Genomic DNA, 16344 nt, shown 5'->3' on the forward strand with positions numbered 1-16344 from the left:
ATTGAGGAATGTCTTAAATGCTCGCAAGTACCCTGAAATGTAGCTGTAGCCACCGGGTGAATAACGCAGGCCTTATGCTCAAAGAACTGATAAGGCTGACACCTGCTTACTCAGGGAGGAAAGAAACTTGTTTGAATATGGAGTAGGGAAACAGAACAGCACTGCTTGTTGTTGGCACAGATGAGATAACAAAAGTCTGTGCAGTCCTTTGTTTCTTTGGAAGGCTACTATGCCCGATGATGACCTTTGCCTCATTATCCGTGAAATGCATATTAAAGTTGACACCCCTGCATATGTTAGTGAAGATTACTGAGATCATGTTAAACATATAAGACTATAGCACTCGTCTCTCCACCCAAATCATGCTACACGTCACCTGGCAGAGGGGGGTGGGGGGAGAAACCTGAGCACTGTAACAGTGTGCGGGTCGTACTGATACCAGGAAAATAAAAGGCGAAAATAAGTGCCCCTAGAGAGACTTTTTTCCCTGGGGAGGTTTTACACAGAGGAACGCTTCAATGAACCAGACAGTCCCGTTGGCTGGACCAACGCTGGAACCAGGACTGGTGATCTCTTTCTCTCTCTCTCCGTCTCCTTCTCTATCCCTCTGTATCTCTTTCTTTTCTCTTTCTTTTAAAGTTAAGTAAGTAACGCAAGGCATACCTTACCACTTGCCATAATTCATTGTATATCTGTTGTTAAGTACCGCTTGCCATAATTTGTTGTGTATCTGTTGCTAAGTAACACAAGGCGTACTTTACTGCTTGCCATACTTTGTTTTACCGTTTGCCGTAATTTGTTATGTACCTAACCAATTATCATGGACCTAGTTAAGACATATATTAATCACTGTGGGAATCTAATAAATGTTTTTGTATGGACCTTGAGAGTTGTCTCACCTTAGTCCACACCACTGGGGATGTGCAAATCTGAGTCACTTCCCTCCCTCTCTTCCGAGTGGGGCGTGACAACCACACAACTCAAGCCTCCGAAATTCAGGTTATGCCAAAGATGTGCCAGCACACTAGGCACAAATCGTTTTCGCTAGATTTTTCCCTTTACAAGTGTAAGTCAAAGGATGTGACTGCATCTGCACTTCAAGAGCAAAGAAATATCTAACAGTTGATAAGTACCCAATCCACAAAATTTAAGACTGCATTATGTTGAATTAAAAAGCTCAAAGTGACAATTAGTTAAAAAGAATATATATATAGCTAGCATAATTTAAGTAAAGATTTTTCCAAAATTGATTTTTTGTTTAATTATACTTGTTATCAAAATGGTTACCTTTGGTCATGGCTGTCTAAGATTAGTACTGAGCATCCATCCGTCAAACCAACACTTTTGACTGTTTCCTTCATATCTTCTTCAAGAAAAACTTCCCAGTTCTTGGCTTCCTTATCTAGTCCTGAGCCGTTCTTTAAGATGATTCCTCCTGACGGTGCTAAGGCTCTGCGCAGATCACCTAATTTTGTGCTGCATGGAAAGACATGCTGCGATTCTGTGAAATGCTGACCCTTCCCTCCTTCGTTATACTCTGCTAAACGAAGAACGTTTACAACCACAGGTTCATGATCAGGGCCTGTCATCACCTTTGTACCACCAACCTGAAGTAAGGAATACAAGATTTATGCAGTGGTCATCAATAAAATACAGGAAAGACTGGACAGCAAGAAATGACAACAATAAAATGACTGAGATACAAAGATGGACCCTCTCTCCTCATTAAAAATAAACCACCTGTGACCAAACGCCTACTGAACAAACAACTACAGTAACTCACAGGTGTTGTGAAGAGAAGGCATAATGTTGAGGTCTGTTTCAAGTCTGCATGTACAGTAAATATATCAGTGGATATATATATAGGTGGATATATATATAGGTGGGAAAGCAGTGGACATTCAGTCTCCATCAGATTAAGAATAGAGGAATTTAGAGGAATTAGAACAGAAGAACGATATTAAAGAACTACCCAAAACTGTAACTAAGGCAGATCAAAAGACTTAGATTTTTAAATCTGTCCTTTCTGATATTCAACCTAGGCCAAAAATATAGTTCCTTGACAAAAGCAATTTGATCACGCAGGAAGCTGGAGTAGCTAAGACCGTACCAAAAGTACAACCAAGACATGAACAACTCTGTTACTAGATGTTTTCTTTTAGGTTTGAGAGGTGTGGGGGTGTGTGAGATAAATCACAAAGAAAATGTATACTTTTGTAACAAAAATCTTTTAAAAGTAAAATTATTCCATTACACAGATGGAATAAAATGCTGTGTTGCATAACCACTGAGGCAAGTATTGGAAAGTTATGCAGAAGCCTCAATATTAAATTAAGATGCAACACTAGAAAAGGAGCACAATATATTAGGGAGACCATGCACAGAAGTAGTCATTCACAGGTCTAATTTTATACATGGAATGATTCACTACAGGGCATAAGTTTTTGTTATCGCATTACTATCAACCAATCTCCTTCCAAGAGCAGCAATATTTTCAGAATACACTCCAATGTAACTGGCATTGGATATCTATGGGCAGCTATCAATCTGACCATATCACGCTCTGCATAGTATAATTCTATTTATAATTTTATCAGGCAGCACATGGTACATAACACAAGGTATGCTGAAAAGCTGTAAAATCATAATATCCTAGATGAGGCTGAAACAGTATCCCCAGTGCCAAGATGGTATGTCAGCAGCACATCTGCAGAACAGATCAACATTTCCAAAACTGTGCCTGGAGACTGCATCTTATCCCTTCAGGATCATCATGGAGAGAGTGTGTTTAGTTCTTTTACCTCCTTCCCATTCCACACAAAGATGTCTGCTCCATCAGCCAGCCCAATGCCATCCAGTGTCAGCTCATCTCCTAAAAAGGAGCAAATCATTAGGTTCCTGCCCCCTGCAAAACAGACTGGCAGGGTCAGCGACCAAATGAAACATGGTGGCACATTCTACTCCGGCTCAAGTGTAGCATTACAAAAGCTGCTGTGTGATCAGCATTTAGAGAGGGTAAGTAAGGGTTCACTCATGTGGCAAGAGCAACGCAAGCGGGTACACACCCCCACAGCACTCTCACTGAGTAAAGAGGGCCGCAGCACAAAGGTTTCAATTCAATTTCCCTTACAAACTGAGGCCCAAGTTAGCACTCGGCAAAGCTGCTTGGTTAGGATTATCTACATAAGATTTAACAGTTAATCAATAGGTTTAAAATAAAAAGCTTGGATTTAATAAATTAGTTACACACTGTACGTTCCAAGCACATTCTTTGCAATACTAATGCCCATGCACTTTCTTTTACCTTCCTATTACAGGTCAGATTCAGATTTTTTAAAAGTCATTGTCATTTAAAGAACTGTACTAGCATGTGGAAGAATATTTGCAGCAGCTACGAGTGCCACAAAGACTATAAAATCTAAAAATGCTTTTGCAGACTAACACCTAGAATTGCTGGAGACAGAAGTCATGATTTTAAAATAATAATGTACTTTTAACAAATTAATGTACTCCTTATGTAAACATTTTCCTTTACAAAATTCCTACTTCAGCTTAGGTTTAACCTACATTTTTCTTTTATGTCACACTGGCTCCTCTCTTCTATCCTATCCTCTACCTACTAGGTAAATAACATTCATAAGCAAATCAAGGTCAAAATACAGACTGATATATTTCTGTCTGCAAACATGTTTAACTTGCATAAGATCTGCAGTTTTGCTGCATTTCACGACAAATATTACATATAAAGGTCGCAAAAACCTTCATTTCACTAATAAGCGTGTCCTAAATAACAGCAGTGGACTTGCACGTTGTTTGAGTTTAAAAAGTATTCAGTAATACACGTCTCCAAGATGTTTTACACATGGAATCCTCAATGTCTGCAGTAAATACAACATATAAATAACATGGAAGCCTCGCATGTAGTAGTCTCACCATTGAGCATCTGGTAAAGATGCAGTCCTGCTGGTAAAGGCCTGGCAATACTGAGAATCATGTCACCTTCCCAAGATTCCAACATCTAATTGGGAAGAATAAAAAAAAAAATAAAATATATATATATGAAACAATGGCAAGCAATAACTCACATCACACAAAATTACAACTTTGCTGAAAGCTGTTACAGCCTGGCTACCAAGCTCACTTTGACACTTAACAAGTCACAGCTATTTACTTCAACAAGTCTAGTAACACAGAAAACAGTCAAGCATTTAGGACTTGACATTCCAGACTAGTCACCAGATAGACAAAAATGAAGTTTCAACTGGACACTAACCAAAGGTTGTGGGGTACAGGAAAAGCAAACAGTGTTTCCTGACATTAAATTAGGTTTGATTTGGGTATCTGTGAAAAAGCGTTTTACCAACTGTCATATTCCTGTAACATAGTCGAGAATAAATGCAAAGCTAAATATTTCTTTTAACTTATTTTCTTTTTTCTTAAAATTTCTTTAAAATTTTCTTTTAAAGCCAGCTAGCTCCTTAAAAATACAAACACAAATCTGTCACAAACTTAAATGTTAAGAATAAGCCTGGAGTTTTGCAAAACGTCAATCCATGCCCATGAACACGCCGCCCAAATACAAATAATTTGCTTATGAAGGCTTTAAAGTCTACATCATTAAATTTTCATCAATTTCATGGCTTCTTCAGTACTTCCGAACAGACCTCAAACCAATGTTTCCTTCTGCATAAATCCATATATTTTTTAGCATCCTAAAATAAAATTTACTATTGAAAATTCTCATTGAGATAAAAATTGCTGCATAAATACACATTAAATGTTATTGCTCAAGTAAAAAATAAGTGTTTGAGTTCATTTAATACGGCAAATACCTGGAATACTGAATGTCGAAGGTCTCCTAGTGTTTTTCTTCTATCAATAGTCAATTCCACAACACTCTCTTTCCAAGTAAGTGTAGGATGCAAAGCCCCATTGTGAAATTTATAACACGAGCTCAGATGGAGATGTAAATCAATGCCATTGTTTGCTGAGTCACATTCCGCTCTTTGAAAGAATAACACAATAATAAACCAGTGAATTTAACACTGACAAATGACTTGCTTATCTCAGAGATGCTTCTGTGCGGTTGTCCTGGAACTGATACCCTCATGGCTAAATTCACTGTCCCATCCCTCTCTCCATCAAGGGGTGCAAAGAGGTGCTCAAAGATGACAGTGATTTACACATTGTACAATACAGAGCTGGCGTTATCATCCTTTACATAAGCACTATAACAGTACATTCTGTGTGTTTCGACACCTTGCTTCTACCTTTCTAAACAAAATGGCAAACTTCATCTTTAGGAATGTGGAGGTTGAAGGTTTTATCAGGCTGTGTTCCAGATCAGTACTCTCTTGAAATGCAGAGAGAGAAAAACTGCACAGAAACTGAATCAGGACAGACACAGCCATGCTTTCCAAGTTTATACCTGTATCCAGTTCTATTAGCTAAATGTAGCAGTGAACACATCATTTGAAAAATAGAGCAGTAACATTTGCCTAGTATGGACATATCACACAAGACTTACATCTCTTGTGTGTGTTTATATTTTGGTAGCTTAACTGTGATGCACGCCTATCATCAGTTCTGTGTGTTCCTCAACAGAACGAAAAGAAAAAGTTTCAAGCAACCTGAATACCACTAGCTTTTTTCTCCATGTTTCTGGCAAAGGACACCATTTATCAGTTTTTTCAGAGTAAAGCAAGTCATTCCCCCTTCTCCCAACAGAGAACTCCCCTCTATAAACATAATTAAGATAACTTATTCCATTCTCCTTCCAGAATTGCACTGATTTTTATAAAAAAAAAATTGTACAATTTTAAACTGTAATTAAGTGTCCCTTGAAATCCTGTAGAACACCCAATTACACCACTAACAGGGAGGCAGGGAACCAGTAGAATCTGGATCTACAAGTTGTATTCCTCGATTAACCTCTGTGACATTGAATCATTTCAGTATCTGGTTCTACTCAACGAGTTTCTTTCATTTTTAATCACTTTAGAGATCTGCAGACTAAGAATGCTGTTTAAGAGATTGGTACATTTACATTAATATACCTCTTTTTTTGCAGCTCAGTATTAGCAGCATTCATTTCACTCAGAAGGTGTTCAGGAATTTGGTACCTTGGATTTCCTCGTGCTGCAACAAATAATATAGGCTAGTTTGGCCTCAGCTGCTTAATGTGTTTTGGCAAACAAGAAAAGCGATCAAGATGAGACATTACAGTACAGTAATCATTGAAAATTCAGAGCAATAATGTTGCATTTTTTTGTAATAGAGAAAATTAAACTGCAAGATGATACAAAAAACAAACAAGTGCTTTTATTTCATCCCATCAATCTTTCCTTAAGGGAAACTGATATATGAATGCTGTTAGCAACAACTTGTATTTGTTTCAGTAGGAGATTTCTGCTCATATTTGTGAAGCATACTAGGAAAGTTAGTGTCAGCCACAGCAAATTAACTGGTCTCTACCTCCTTGGAGGTAATCTCTGAGTATTTTAGTTAACCCTTTTTTCAAATAAGCACTAGAAAGAAAATTGTATCTTCAGGTCTTGGGAAGGATAGAAAGGCCCAACAGCCTCTGCCCTCCAGAAAACAAACTGTTGACGATGGAAACCCCCAGAATATCAAGATGAGCTTTGTGTACCTTCAGGCGGTCTTTTTAACTGAGATTTTCGATAAAACAGCATGTAGGCACTCTCTTTACCCTGAAATTGTTTCTCAATATCCTTCTCCTTGATTGGCTGGACTTTTGAATCATTCAGATCAAACCAATGGCAACCAGCAGAACCGTCCCTTAGCCTTGCAGGGTTTTTTTCTGAATTCCACTGGACATCATTCTTCTGAGGAGGGCTTTGGAGATCTTGTCCTTGAGAATCTGACCTAAATGCAAGCTTGTGTTTTTCCTTCAGACCAACCTTATTTTCATCAGGACTGAACTGAAATATCTGAGGATGATTCTGCAAATACTAAAAGGAAAGCAAGGACAAGATTAAGATACCCATTTTTAAATATAGCAGCCTGCAGTAGCTACTTCACCCAATTCATCTGCAAATTGATAAACAAACCCCATCCCTTCAAACTTGGTTTTATGATGTTTCCTCGTGGATTTCCTCAGTTCAGACAGAAAAATGTAATTTTCCTACCACCACTTATCTACCTGATCTTTTATATGCTGTTGCTGGCTTTGTTTCTTATAAAACTTCAAACTATCATACAAGACATTGCAAAAGAATTGTTTTTAACATACATGCATCACTAAGAATTAAATCAGACTAACTTCTGAATTTCAAGCATTGTTTGAGACATCAGAATCCTTTTAAAACACTTCTACCTTTCCAGGGACAGAGCATATGGACTTGTGAGCATAAGGAGTGATGGATGCTCTAGGCAATCAAAAAGGTTCTGCTTTTACCACCGCAACCAGTTTACCCCTCTAACACTAGTACTTTCCACTCCCTAGTCTCCACAGAAGTGCTCCCTTCTATATTTACCAGACAGGGATCTTGAGCTCAATTCTGGTCTGCTGAGATGTACCTTACCCAAATTAACACTGCCCATCGTGGCATCTCAAGAACTTAAAACCTACTCGTCCAGTTTCACTCAGCTTATCCACTCTGTTTTCTACTTTCATTTTAGCAGCATTCAGATACTTCAAACAAGCTTGGTGGCCAAATTGCACAAAACAAAATCGTGGCTCTTGAGAGATGGGGGGGACATCAACCACTCAGCACTTTTCAGGCAGACAATCCCTTCACAATCTTGTCCACGTTCCCCATTTTACTAATTTATCGCACAAACCTCTCTTAACATGTGCTCTATCCTGCTAGTCCCAATTGCCAGTATTTTCAATTAACATCCTACTGACTATTCAATAGGAATAATAAATGTAAAGTTATCTTAACAGTAAAAACCAAACTAACATACATGCATAGTACCTTTCGTAATGCTCCACATTGTTTTCGGTATTTCTTATTCCAGGACACACCATTTTTCTCCAATAATTTCTGCCCTAATTGATCCACGGGAATTTGTTTAGATTCTTCCTACAGAGAAATTAAAGGCTACAACAGTCAAGGGATCAATGCAAAGAAGCCAATTCTGAAGTGCTTAAATCATTCCTGTTTGTTAATAAGCCAAGGTAGCATCACATTTTACAACAGCTTAGGTAAGCAACTTAAGGAAATACTCAAAACGGGCTGTTTTCTCTATGAAGAGCCACGATTAGTATTAAAGTCAGGTTAAAGTTACAAGTTTTATATGCTTTAAAGTAAGTTCAGAATAGTTCTGTACAGTTACACCTGCTTACTCTTGCATACACTAACCCCTTCTACGTTCCTTAGTATCAAAATCAAAGCAGTAAACTCCTTACATACCATACCTCTGATAAAATCCCTTTCAACACTTCCAATGGATTTTCTATTTCTTTGGCATTTTCAGTATCTCTTAAAGCCTTATCTTCAATCAGCCTATGCTCTTCTTCCTGTATAAGAAAAATAACAGACTCACAAATACTGTTGTTTCACACACAACTAACAGTTTTCTATCATATTCTGTACTAATGTTAGCATGCACAATTTAGAAGCACGAAGGCAGTTCTGATAACCTGCTTCTGCCACCTGCTACGGACTGTATAATGTCATACAGAATATCTGCTATCAGGTTTTTTAACAGAAAAGGCATTTGCATTATTTACAAACAGCCAGCCAGAGTCATCCATTAAAATGGCTGTGCTAGTCTTGAGCAAAGATATTAATTCATTTATAGTGAGCCTGGTAACATGAGATAGTTTAGCAGGTCGGAAAGCTAAAATTTGCTGCAAAATCTTAAAAGAGGCCACATACTGTGGAAAACTAGCCTTCTCAATGAGGTAAGAGACAAAAAGCCTCACTAAAATATTAATTAGTTCGGATGTACATTTTATCCACTATCTCTTAAATCTTTTCTGAAAAAAAAGACATATCAAGCAAGGAAGAAAATCTTTCAGGACTTACCTGTAACTGCCAGTTTCCTAATTCATCCACATCTCTGATATAAACATGATAGTGTCCTCCATAGCAGCCACCTTTATGTATAATAACAGAGAAGAGCTCATACATGTACTCTGAATCATCCATTTCAGTCTTTAAAAAGAAAAACAATAATAACAACAATAATATGTATCAGTAACTCTTTAACACAAGGACAGTTTTACACCATCAGCATAGCTTCGAATATTTCTCAGTGTACATTCACACATGCAGGGACTGAACTGGTCTCGGTAACACAGTATGGATTGACACAAACCACATACCAAGTCACAGACTTCTTAAGCAACTTTTTAAGCGTGATTGTGAACAATACTGGAAATTTAAAATAATTAAATATTGATGCAAATAATAGAACGGCTCAACCTGTTTGTTCATAACCAGGCTTATTTTATTTAAAAGACTAGAGAAAAAACAAGCAACACATTTATATACACAAACCAACTGAAAAAAAAAAAAAGGCTTCCTCAAATGCAAACACTGAGAAATTTCCAAGCTTGCACTGCAACATTTCAATAAGAAAAATGGCTTTTTCAATAACAGTGCCTCTATTAAGTATATTCTTTATATATTCTAAAGATCAAAAATTGTCACCAAACATCAGTATAGCTCAGTTTATAATCAAAAAAACATATGGATGAATGCAAAGACAGATTCCTTATTAAAATTAAATAACTACAGGCACATAAGAAATATATAGGTAAATCTATACAATAACAATACAAAACCAAATTTAATTTCAATTTCCAGCTGATAATCTTCCTTTCAAACAAATGCCAGATCAAGTTTTAGGTAATTATTATGTCCCATCCCCTTGTATAGCTACAAGGTATTTCCCATTCAGTTAGAAAGTGGTCTTTTGTAAAGAAATTGGAATTCCAAATATTTGGAATTGGAGACAGAAGAAAACCCCACCAGATTTCTCAAATACCTTGCCCTAACAAAATGCAAAATAAAAGATAACTTGTCTTTGAGATATTGGTTGTATGCAGAGTACATAGAAACTTTAACAAATATAACAGTACAAACCTGCTCACAAAAGGGCCTCAGATTTATCTGTATAGGGAATGTATAGCAGCTTGTTTCCTTGTATCGTTCGCACTTCTCAAAGTCAAAGTTAAATCTCAGGAGAGAAACAGTGAGAAAGGGTGGCAACTTGCGTAGTTTAGCAGACTGTAAAATGATTTTTAAAAATTGTAAGCACAGTTATACAGAATAATGTTTCCACTTTGCTATGGTCAACTATTCACTTTCCAACAAACCCTGGTTACAAGCAGGCAGACATGAACAGTGTTTTAATTTTTAAAGTGTTTTCCTTAATTCTCAATTTCCCTACCAACTAGCCATCCTAAAAGCAATCAAGATCCTTCCCCTCTGTAAAGCCCTACACCTTCCCTGAATGGTGACCACAGTCCCATACTTTATCCTCCTACAAAAAACGAAGGAGGACAGAGATGAAATGCTAGTCAGTAATTACATTTCCATAGCCCACATATTCTTTGTGAGAGCATTTTCATTAATTTTATACTAATAAGCAACTGTTTCAAACCCTGGGCTTTGTGCTTACACATGAAGTCAGACTATACAACTTTGTTCTTGGCCCCTTGCACAGCACCTGCCACCAACAGTCCCACACAGACCCTGGGAGCCCAGAGAAAAAACACAAACACTTAAATGCTGCTGAACGGCAGGTGCTGCAGAACAGCAACACATGCTAGATCACCATTCCCAGATGAACAGTGGGGCGCTCAGCATCTGGCATAGGCCCTGAAGCCACCCCCCCCACCCCCCCCAAAAAATAGCTATGAATGAAGCTCTACCTACAAACATAGCCTACACGCTTGCTTCTGCTGTAAGGAAAGGACCTCAACTGAGGCTGGGGCTATGACTCTTCTGACCCTTCTGGATCATCTCCTCCAATCACAGCATTTATACTTCACCTGAGGTTTATTCAAATAACCATTGTGGAGTTTTCCAGCTCTTTGGGGTTATGTGGTACCAAGTACAGGTCAGGGCTTGTACAGGCACAGTGTTGTCAAATATGGAAGTCACAAATTATCCCATCTGTAATATCGCTAGATATGACAGGTGTATATTGTCCAGAAAAAGAGATCACTCCCACATGTATTGTGCAGCCTGCTGCTCAGTGACTGTTGGGCTGCCTCCAAATGCAACAGAAGTGGTCTGAAAAATGTCACCAGAACATATCACGATGGCATTTTGCTTAAGATCTGCCAGGCTGCTTGATGAAAAGGGCCTTGACTAAGATCTGTGGGCTATCGTAAATAAGCACAATGCTGTGCCTGAGCAGTATAGGGTAGGCATATCCTGGAAGACCCTACAAGCAGCCACAGAATGAACAAGCACGTGTTAGTCTCCCTCATTTATAGAGGGGAGGACCTTCAAGACAGGAAAGCCAACGTAATCCATTTTAGTAAGAAAGAATATTAATCAAGATCAAACAACTTGGTGTGTGAGCACATCAGGAACCCTAGTGTGAAGCAAAACCAACCATCTTGTATCACCTCTGAATGTAAGCGTAGATTGAACAGACATGCTTCCGACCCTTTGCAATGTCTCCATCCAACTCTCCACTTGCAGAGCCGTAACAGAGAGCTTCCCAGGAACACACATAGGGTTTAAGAAACCTCCTGTATTAGGTATTTCATTTGCATCAATTGCAAAGCCATTGCAGAGCTTAGTGGCACAAAATATTTTGCATGTTCTTCCAAGTTTAGGGGGAATATCAGACTGTACAATTAAAATTTGATAACGTTCTGGAACATGATATTCTTCAACTACTACTATCTCTAAAGGCCAAGACAAAAAAGGGGGAAGAATAACATCCAAAGACCCACTGAGTACTGAAGGGAGGGAGGAATGGAGTGGGTAGGTATGGGCTATCTTGTCTTTGAAACATGTTAGGTGTGGGCAGGTGGTCGCATTGTTAGGCAGATGCCTTCCAAACGATGCAACCAAGCCTAGAGTGACTCAGCTGGCCCGTCACTTGCTGCCATTGTTAACTCTCACTATAGTCTGCTGTGATCACACACATCATGCCTGCAGGGCCACAGAGCCACAAGCAGCAGTCATGCTGACACAATGTCCCTCCTTCCTGCTACAGCCTTCTAGCAGAGTCCCGCTCTCTTGAGGTTGTCCATTCGCACCCTGGCATCTCCCAGCTATGTGACTTCTTACCCAGGATCGGAGTTTCCACTGTCTTCTTTAATGGACGAGCACATTTGAGAGGTAAATAACTCTTATCTCATGCTCCCCCGAACCCAGAAAATTTTAACTCAAATAAGCCCTTATAATCAAGCCACAAGAGGCACTGGCAAATGTTTCTGAACTCCCGAGTCACTGATTAACTTCATCTGTCCTCAGCTTGCCTTTGCACCCACTCGCTTCCACATTAAGGGTGATGCAAGGGTTGGACTGCACTTGATCTGTTACAGAAGAGAGCCACTGCAGTAGGCCAAAGAGCTTTGCTGTTGTGAAGTTGGCAAAATGCGTCAGTGCACTAATAGCTGTCTATGTCTGTTTTGGAGTTAGAGGGCAGATACAGAAATGTAAACAAAGTTCCTAACTGTTAGCAAACTGAACACTGAGAATCACCAATGCATTACCTTTGAAGCTTCAACAAGTTTATCACAGGCTCCACACTGATACAAGTTCTCATTTTCAAAGTACTCTTCTTCTACATACATGTTCCATAAGGCCTCCTCCAAGCCAGCAACACCTTTTACCGCCACTGTTAGGTCTAAGAAGTCTTCCTATCCACAAGTACAACAAAAAGTAAGGTAGTAAGTAGTGGAAGTTCATGGTACATTAGAAAGATACTCATCCCATTCACCACAACAGATGTGAGCATTTATTTTGCTTTCACTGCTGGGGGGGTAGGGGGGGAGGAAACACACATACATCCACAAAAGATAAATTAATTTAAAAAAAAAAACAACAGACTTTTTTAAATTACAAAGCGCATAAAATACTGTAAAGATAGGTTTGACTGTTGTTACCCCACTGTTCAGCTCTCTGCTAACTACATCTACTAAAGGCAATGTTTGTCAACTCAGAAGATGCGATAACACTTGTTTTTTTACCTCTGAGTCATGGCCTGATGTAGGTGGTTTAGAAAATGCCAGCCAAGACTTAACAACAAAGTCATGCATAATTTTCACATATGCAAGTCTGCAGCACTCTAACCAATACACACCACCTAGATTCAACAAGGCCACCAGTGACACTCAAGAAATGTCATTAATTTGGGAGTTTAAAAAAAAAAGAACTTTTACAGTATCTTCAACAGACTGAAATCTATCCTTGAAAGTCATCTGGCTTTACCTGTCTCTCACTGATATTCTTGCATTCTTTACAAACAATCTGGTTGACAACAATCCCATGGTACAATCGGTTAATAAGGTCATGACCTGAAGTCCCCACAAGGGAAGTTTCCAAAGCACTGAACAGAATCCGATTTAATTCCTGCACATCATGCTGCCTCATTTCCTGCATGACAAAAAACCAACAAACTTGAAGAAATAAAATAGTGCCACCTGCTTTGCTTATTGCTTAAGAACAACATATATTAACTGTGACAAAGACAGCTGCCTCAATGACTACCCATACATTTACTACCTTGAGTAGTACCTTTATTATTATTTGTTATTCTTAATTTAGTTATGCTCTCTGAGTAGCTACAAGTACACAAACTATAAGAAGCATAAGATGCTTTCAGTTGGGTAGATTTAGACTAAACGCTAAGATGAGTTACACAGTTCAATTTAGATAAGAATTGAGGTATTTGAACGACAAGAACTCTAATTACTGTTGGAAAAACATTCCTGTAAAAACAAAAGAAAATCTACTGAAACTTTATCTAACAGAACAAATTTTCTTCTGTTGCTCACTGTAAACAATTGGCATGTACTTCATGTGGAGATACAATAATATACAATAGCTGACCCAATTCAACGCTTTCTGCAGCTTGAAGTATTTTAAGGTATTTCTTAAATGTCAGACTTCCAAAAACAAAACAAACAAACAAAAAAAAACCCAAAAACTTTCTTGATGGTGTCACTGATAGTAAATTGTACCTCATGGCTGTTCCACCCAAAGCTCTCAGTAAGGTCTGTTGTAGATGCAGCCTGCTGGTCTAAGAGCAGAAGCTGAGCAAATAACCGTTGAAGTTGTAATGGAATTATTCGAACCTAGAAATAAAAAACAAAACATACCCAACAGATCAGAACGAGTCTTCAAACCAATCATTTAAATAAAAAGAAAAATAATTTAGTATAAAACTTGTAATAAATCACCACTGTCTATAGCTTTCATAACACAGGCTACTCAATTCACACCAAAACATCAGTCACACTTGGTTCCCAAAAATCTACAGTGCCTCACCTTACTCAGCCAAATACCGTCATGGAACATATGTTTTGTGATAAAGCAAAACTGTACAGATTAAAATTAAGCCATCTCCACAATAAAAACGGCCAAGTTTCTCAGCTACAAGACATCACAACAAACAGATTTAACACATGCTACTTCTTGCTCAGTATAGGGTTCGGTGGTGGCGTGCAACAAGACAGGAAGGAGAATGGCTAATGTCAACAAGCTTGATCAGCTACCTGTATTTAACTTTGACTTACAAAGAAAAAAAAATTTTCCAAGCAACCGGTTGTGTCACTTTAACACGAAAACTAAAGAATGAAATTCTGTAGGCAACTTCAGTAAGCACTTTTTAAACAAAGATTATATACCAGTCCCATACCATCTTGTGCATGGGTGGGCTGTTAAACCTTCAGACAGCCTCAGTGCAGTCATCTAGGCTGCAGACATTTACTGGTGAAAAATAAATCGTAGCACTGTAGCTTTAATTACAGTAGAGGAAAATCTACGAAAGGACTGTACAGACTTTGAAATTGTTCCTGGTCCCCCCCGAAGACAAATGACCTCTATTATCAATTTCAGCAGAAATAGGCTCAATAGCTTACTTTTGAAGCAAAAGCTTACGGCACTGAAAACTTACACCTGTCTGCAAAATCAAGTATCGGCCAATCAAACTGCCTTTCAGCATCACAGTTAGGCTTTCATTCGTTCTCACAAGAAGTTTCATTCAAACTGAAACAATATTCTTCTGAATCAACATTCAGCAGTGATTAATGACAAGAAAAGTTTAAATACCTTTGCATCTGGTTTACTGCTATCATCCAAAGTCCCAAGTTCTTCAGGTCCTAGAGAGAACAGCGCCTCTGTAAATGTAACAAAAATGCCTATTTAAAAAAAAAAGTCTCCTCTTTAAAGGTTTGTTGTATTTTAACTGCCAAGCATTATGATGCTATTCTTTTTCGCAAATTAAGACATTAAATAACATTTCTGAACTTCATTCGTCCTTTCAACTGGTTGAAGCTATAACAATAAAGCATAAGTAACCATGAAGATGTTTAAAAGGCAAAAAAAATTTTTTTTTTTTTTTTTTTTTTAGGAACTGTAGTTGTTGCATTAAGAAATGAATGACACTTTATGGACAGCAATAAACCCTCTTATTTACACATGCTGCAGACTGTCTACCTGCAAGAAAATGTAATGTTTATCCCACATTTTGTGCATAAGTGACAATAAAATTCTACAGACCAATAGCTCTGAGTATTCTGTAATAACTTATTTGAAGTCAACTGAAATAAATTGTTGCTGAAAACAATCTTTTTGTAGTATTTCTTTAATAAATAACTAGAAATGCACATCACTCTAAAATATCAATTCCAACATTACTTTAAGAAGATTTTGAACACATTACCTCTAAATTCGGGTGTGAAAAGCAGAGTCTGCAGAAGGGAATTAAGGTAGCACGTCCCACCCTGATTTTTGATACCACTTAGGTTGGTGGAATCCCTGGGAGCTGGAGGCTCAGAATCTCTGGGCTTTGATTTCTTCCCTTTTCCACAATGATTGTTTGAAATAAAGGAAAAATCCTCTTCAAATAAGTCCCCAAACATTGTGAAGGCAAAACAGTCCTTAAAAAAAATATAATCTATTTACTATAAAAAATGCAATTGAATCAATCCACCTCTAATCCGCCAAGATAAACCTTTCGGCCCTGATTGAAGAATTTGTTTATAACTTTTTTCATCTTATTCTGTTCATTCTAAAAATGAATGTCGAATCCATACAAAAGTGTGCACTAACATAACAAAAAAGGGGTGAATTAAAAGCACAGATATGAAGACAATTTTAACTAGAGTCAGATACATGACATTTGAAATTTGCATAAGCAAAAACATGCATAGCAAAATTAACAGGTCCTTCTGAACAC

The 16344-nt window shown here is 38.0% G+C and overlaps 1 protein-coding gene across 1 annotated transcript in view; it reads right to left on the bottom strand.

Moving 5' to 3' along the window:
- USP40 (ubiquitin specific peptidase 40) overlaps positions 1 to 16059 on the bottom strand; it is a 33313-nt gene extending 17254 nt beyond the window's left edge. Inside the window, exons 1-15 of the mRNA XM_009885810.1 lie at positions 15829 to 16059; positions 15216 to 15283; positions 14126 to 14239; positions 13374 to 13538; positions 12656 to 12802; positions 10059 to 10202; positions 8997 to 9125; positions 8384 to 8485; positions 7941 to 8048; positions 6650 to 6971; positions 6057 to 6138; positions 4833 to 5004; positions 3934 to 4018; positions 2802 to 2872; positions 1288 to 1607 (exon numbers count right to left, since the gene is read on the bottom strand). Of these exons, the coding sequence (XP_009884112.1) occupies positions 1288 to 1607; positions 2802 to 2872; positions 3934 to 4018; positions 4833 to 5004; positions 6057 to 6138; positions 6650 to 6971; positions 7941 to 8048; positions 8384 to 8485; positions 8997 to 9125; positions 10059 to 10202; positions 12656 to 12802; positions 13374 to 13538; positions 14126 to 14239; positions 15216 to 15283; positions 15829 to 16027 (2228 nt within the window). The 5' untranslated portion in view covers positions 16028 to 16059. The remainder of the gene's footprint in view (positions 1 to 1287; positions 1608 to 2801; positions 2873 to 3933; positions 4019 to 4832; positions 5005 to 6056; positions 6139 to 6649; positions 6972 to 7940; positions 8049 to 8383; positions 8486 to 8996; positions 9126 to 10058; positions 10203 to 12655; positions 12803 to 13373; positions 13539 to 14125; positions 14240 to 15215; positions 15284 to 15828) is intronic.
- Between the last annotated feature and the right edge of the window lie 285 nt (positions 16060 to 16344).

The sequence above is a fragment of the Charadrius vociferus genome, unplaced genomic scaffold (genome assembly GCF_000708025.1).
Source record: "Charadrius vociferus isolate BGI_N301 unplaced genomic scaffold, ASM70802v2 scaffold245, whole genome shotgun sequence".
NCBI classification, from domain to species: domain Eukaryota; kingdom Metazoa; phylum Chordata; class Aves; order Charadriiformes; family Charadriidae; genus Charadrius; species Charadrius vociferus.